The sequence below is a fragment of the Triticum urartu genome, chromosome 4 (genome assembly GCF_003073215.2).
Source record: "Triticum urartu cultivar G1812 chromosome 4, Tu2.1, whole genome shotgun sequence".
Lineage (NCBI taxonomy): Eukaryota > Viridiplantae > Streptophyta > Magnoliopsida > Poales > Poaceae > Triticum > Triticum urartu.
Window position 1 is genome coordinate 591,545,340 of NC_053025.1, and position 6,077 is coordinate 591,551,416.

General features: G+C 43.6%; 1 protein-coding gene across 1 annotated transcript; it reads left to right on the forward strand.

Moving 5' to 3' along the window:
* Positions 1-1,360: 1,360 nt before the first annotated feature.
* On the forward strand, positions 1,361-6,073 carry LOC125554916 (the record flags this gene model as incomplete). Its single annotated transcript, XM_048718290.1, has 7 exons — positions 1,361-1,747; positions 2,653-2,844; positions 2,962-3,234; positions 3,808-3,910; positions 4,373-4,491; positions 5,005-5,160; positions 5,708-6,073. Coding segments are annotated over exons 1-7 (1,503 nt in total), but the record flags the coding sequence as incomplete, so codon positions are not given.
* Between the last annotated feature and the right edge of the window lie 4 nt (positions 6,074-6,077).

The following is a 6,077-nucleotide window of genomic DNA, read 5'->3' on the forward strand; positions in this document are numbered from 1 at the left end:
CCAACAACCGGCCCTATCGGCCACATCTCTCCACGAGGGCGCAGCATACCTGCAGCAGGCGTCACGCCTGGAGCGTGCGTGAGCCTCCACCCACTGCTATGTCGGTCCCGCGGACATCGGGCCCACGTGTCGGCGTTAGCTTAGGATATTAGGGCGAGGGAATTGCGGTTGGGTTTGGGTTCCGAGCAATCATGTATGTGTGCGACCCTGTCGTCGGGTCGAGCTGACCAATTGGCGCCTCCATGTGACGTCCACGCTGTCCTCCCGGGCCCACCACCTTCCATGACTATCCAGATTTCCATGTTCCAGAGAGCTCACTGCTGTGCCGCGTCAAGATTACAAGTTTTGCTGAGGGCTTTTTCTCAAATGTGTACATACTTACTTCGTGCCAACGGTTTCTTCTCTCTTTTTTTCAGACAGGTTCAGGTCAAAATTTAGAGAGTTTATTACTAGTTGTGACTCATTCATTGTGTACTGCGTTTAGAATATTAAAATAGTGATCTAATATAAGAACGTTTAGAATATTAAAATAGTGATCTAAACGTTTTTATATTAGTTTATAGAGGGAGTACAAGATTGGACTTGGCGTAGTTCTATAGCACAAAGTAGACACAAAATCATCTCGCAGAAAAAACGTAGACACAAATTTGAGAAGTTGGAAAACTCAAAGTAAATCATGAGAGGGACGATCTAGACTGCCACGGTGACTTATGGTCAAAAACATTATCAGGTCCTCGCGGGTTCCATTGTCGGATGATTAATGTCAATTTGAAAAAAAAGAGGGAAGGACGTCCCTGCAAGGCCACTTGGAGATGCAGGGTTCGGCCGAACTCTGGCATTAGACGTCGTGCCTAGATGTCGTGTTGCCATGACGGCTTGTTCCTTGACGTGTTATCGTGCCTCGGATTTTCTTACGGTTGACAACAATGTATGGGCCTCATGTTCACTACGCCGGTCTCATCGTCAGATAAATAGTTGCACGGCACCTTTGAGACATTTGGCATGTCTGAACTGCAATCCATATTTTCCATGCATCGTTCCAAATCAATGAAAACTCACCATCGTGTACAAAGCGAAGGTGAGTTTTTCTTTGTTTGAGCTGTGAGCCCGTGAATTTATAAAAATTGTTGCGACAACGTCAAGAAAGTACGATGAGCTGATAATTTTAGCAGTGAATCAAACACTAGCTATGCGTTGTAAATTCGGTGAAGTAAGGGAAACTGGGAATTCACTTTATGCTGCAACTATTTTGCTATTTGGAATTGTTTTTTTTTTCAAATTTTCATGGGATCCGCAAGGCAAGTCTCCCTCACTTGCAAGCCACTGCAACTTTTTCAAATCCACCCCTCTACAAAGGCAAGCTTCACTCTTCCCCCGTCTTCGTCGCCACTTCAATTCTTCAACGCCTCCAGTCGGCCCCCAGCGACGCGATCGCCCAAATCCCGCCGGCCCGATGCCCGCCGCCGTGGCCGCCGCGGCGGCGGTCGCAGCCTCGGGCGGCGCGCTCCTAGTATACCTGCTCATCACCACCTGCCGGCCGCCGGGCGCCGAGGGGCCGGCGTCGGCGGAGGAGGAGGCGTCGCGGCCGGAGGACGGCGAGGGTCCCTGGCCGCACAGCCCTCCCGTATCGTGCTGCGAGGCCGCGTCGGTGGCCGCGCGCACGGCGCGCCGGGCGTGGGAGCTCACCGTCGGCCGGTGGGGCCTCCACGGCCTCGCCTTCGGGATCAAGCGCCACATGAAGCGCCAGGTCAGTGTGAAAGCTTTTTTGTCCCCTTCTTCCTCTTGCTTCCGTAGCCAGTCTCTGCGTGGCAGCACTACGCTTGTGCTCCGTGTCTCTGTTCGTGCGCCTGCTTGCTCTGCTTTTGTGCTTAACTAAAAGAAGGGATCTTTTGTACCAATGGCTGAAGGTAAGTAGTTGATCATGAAGTTCTAAGGCTAATACTGCGTGGTTAATCCCACAGGGCGAGACGGGGTGCTAAGATTGGCTCAACTGTTCGGCAAGTTGCTTTTCAGCAGATTGTTCTAGTAGACAAATTCAGTAGTGTTTTTGCCTTTTCATTCTGTGTGTGCTGAAAATTTTGCTGCGAAGGCAAGATTCCTAACCAGTCTAAAATTTGACTTGAGTTGACTTGCAAGGAAGGTTTGAACTTACTGTTTCCCATCCCGAGAAACCAATGCTTTCATTTTGGTCAATATCTTGAATTGGTTCACCTACTGGAGTGGATTAGGATCCTGGTAATTTCCGGTCATTTTTGTTTGAGGGATCTGTGTCCGATCACAGTGAGTGCTTACTTGGGCTTCAGTTAAGATCGTTTCGGTTAGCATTGTTAATTTTCATGAATCTGTCAGATCAGTTTCATCAGTTTTCCTAGTGTCATTACTTGTACAGAGAATGGTATCAAGGGCCAACACTAAATGGTGGTTCTGTACGGAAGAATCAGAAGTTACAGATATTAACAAGAGACGCTTCTAATTGTATTTTCACAACATCTTCAATCAGCATAAGTTTACCATTTTCTTTTGATTACATGAAGTGTGGCCACATACCCCAAGTATTACCGTCATGCTTCTGTATTGCGCTCTTGAAAACATTGTGTATGCAATGGACGAAACATGTGGTGATTATTGTTTTATTCTTTTCATGTGCTCCAGGGTAATTTGCAGCATGAGTATAGTGGAAGTGACTGCCTTCAACTAAAAGGTCACGATGCACATACTGAAGTAGCTTATCTTCTTGACCACCTGAAGCTTTGCATGTTCTACTCAAAGAATAGGTTTTCTGAATTTCTGAAGTTTGGTGGGTACAGTCAAGAAGACGTTCTCATCCACAAGTCTAGGGCGAGGGTGAGTAAGTATCACTATATTCTTCTTATCTCGTGCTTTATGGTACTCTGCTTATTCTGTATTTCTGTGCAATGCCCCCCATATTTTGACTCATTCTTGACTCCTCACTTCATGCAGCTTATGCAGCCTTCCTTCGTACTTGTGCGTGACCAAAAAGCCAAGTGTTTTCTTCTTTTCATCCGCGGTGCTATCAGTCCTAAGGAGCGCCTGACAGCAGCAAGTTCTGTTGAAGTTCCTTTCCACCATATAGTTCTGAATGAAGGACAGATTGACAACGTAATTTTAGGGTATGCACATTGTGGAATGCTTGCTGCAGCTCGTTGGATCGCTAACCTTGCCATGCCCCCTCTTCGCAATGCAGTACGAGAATTTCCTGACTACCAAATAAAGGTATTTTTTGTCAAGTTCTTATTTTATTTACCTTCCTGATGAATTTATTGATGTGTGAGTAGCTATTGGAGGTTGATGCATAGTAAGGAGAATTAAGTTTATAAGCTTGTCTATACTGTGAGACTCCGTGTAAAGTTTACTGATTTGACCATGTGCTATGAAGTACAATAGAACCGATAAGCCTTGATCTGGCAGTAAGCTGCTTGATATTTATACCATTTCAATTTCAGCATTTATTGTTGAACTATTGAAGTCAGAGTCTACTTCTTGTCTGGTAGCACTGCTCTACACAGCTACAGTTTATATGATCTATGCTGTATGTGATATGCATTTTAGTGTTGATATTCTTTTAGTAGAACTTGGTGTACATATACATTGATGTGTGCCTCCTAGGCTGGTTCATCCAGTGCTGCTAGTTTTACTCCTGTGCAGAAAACCAGAAAGAATAAGGTTTTGTTTGAATTAATATGACTGGAACAATTTAACAGCACGTATAAAATTCCTCTGCCTCTAGCACAGCATTTTACATGTCCGAATGATCCAATCCAATACATGATGTACCTTGTGCGCTAGGTCATTGGACACTCAATGGGAGCAGGCATTGGAGCAATTCTGACATATATTCTTCGTGAGCATCATGATTTTACATCATGCACATGTCTGGCCTTTGGTCCTGGTAAGTGCTTCGACATGCTTTCTATCTTGTTGAACACATGATACATATATTTTTGCTTATCATTGCAATCACAGTTGTCTGAGCATTTCGGATCCTGTTTGCCTTTAAGATAATCAGATGTTTCCTTTGATTTTGCGTATGCCAAGTTGTAACTTTTAGCCCTTTTGATTCTTCTTAAATGGTGATCAAGTTGGTACTTGGTAGTCACACAAACTTTTCCTCCATGCTACCTGTTAGGCAGAAAAATCTTTCAAGAAAATAACATTACTTCACTGTGACATAGCAGATATAAGAAAGATATCTTTATGCCTTTGAGCAATTTAATGGTTGATCACAAATTTTAGTTCAATCGCATTTGACTTGTGAGATTATTCTATCATCGGTACTGAGAATTGATAGCAGTATATTGTGTTTGTAAAGAAACAATACCATAACTCTGAAGTACCTTTTGTTGCTACTTAGCTGCCTGTATGACATGGGAGCTGGCGGAATCAGGCAAAGATTTCATCACTTCTCTTGTCAACAGAGATGATGTGGTGCCAGCACTTTCGAAAGTTGCTATGGAGAGCTTGCGATCTGAGGTATTCTGATGGTCACTGTCCTTTACAGCAACGTAGTAAAAAAAAAACTATAAACTGGACCTTCACAGTGTGAAGTTCTTTTGCAGTTGACACGAAAACACTAAAGTGCTCGGCAAGTAATACATTATTATCCCGTATATACTGCATAGGTTTCAAAATATTGGATGCAATTTTGGACTTTGACCATATAATTATTGTGCATTATTTTGTTATATTTCGAAAATTCAAAATCATTAGAACGTGCTTTTGGATATGATTCCGAGCTTGTCATTTCTTTTAACATGGCACACATATTGTTGGACCAACTGTTAGTCAAACCATAGATTTAGACGGACAAATATTCCTTATATCTTATTACGGAGCTTTCCTTTTTCCTTAAAATTGTAAATCGTACCTATTGATATTCTGACACGAAATCGTGAAAGCGATGATGCTTATTTTATGAATAATGACATCAGATTCCCCCCAAAAGATTATGTGACGACTGAATTGCTGCTTGTCTTACTACTGCAGGTAATGGTATCATCGAAGCTGGATGATCTGCAGGATCAAGATCACCTTAGTTTATTCGCGAAAATAAGTCAGCGTATAGCTTTTGCGAAGTCTCACATGCTGTCCATCTCTCATTCAACGGGAAAGACTGGAGATCCCAACTCTAGCATTTCTGAGGTAACGAAAAATGCTGCCGTTTCTAGATGTGAAGTTTACTGTCGGAACTTAATAACAATCCAATGATATTTCCACGACGTAAATTTGGAGAGGAAAAACCTCTCAAGCAATGTTGGTAGTGCAGCAGTTTGATAAACCAGTGGCCATTATACTACTAACAGTCGGGATCCATCCACTGGTTCGTTCTGGTATCCAGTCACAATCAGCACCAATGTCACTAGCAAAAGTGGGTCTGAAATCCTGCTGTTATTTATTTAGCAGTTGGTGCAATTAGTGCCAATGCTTATCCTTTCGGTGACGATGCAAGCTTTACCAATACGTGTTCATTGCTCAATAAAACAATGTGCCAGCATCACCATGCACATTTCTGGTCCTGTCTGAGTAACATCCGGATTCAGGAGCCCCTGCTTCTCTAAGGTTAAACTAGCCAGGGGCACCTACAAGGCTAAAAAACTCACAATTTTGCTTATATTAATCAGTTGATGCTGGTGTGTACATAGAGAATATAGGTTCTTTTTCTTTACAGTTTGCTCCTTCTGTCATGCAGCCCTTACTGAAAGAAGCAGTAGAAATCACACACTCTGAAGAAAATGGGCTGAAGATTAACTGTATCCATGAAGCATATTTCGTGGCAAATCCAGAACATGACCTTTCAGTTGTATCTGTCGACGCTTCTGAAGAACGGGTCATACTAGTTAACAATGATGATGATGTCAGTGTCGAGGCTGCTGCTGGGTCAGCAGTATCTGCATCACAAGGGGATGTTGAAAGCAACGCAACATTGGACACCGAGCAAGCGGCGTCGACAGCAAAGGAAGAAGCGTCCCAGAATCTGAACGGTAGCGGTAAAGAAAAACAGAAAGAATCACCGTCCGCCCCTGCACTGCGCCAACTTTTCCCTCCCGGGAGAATTATTC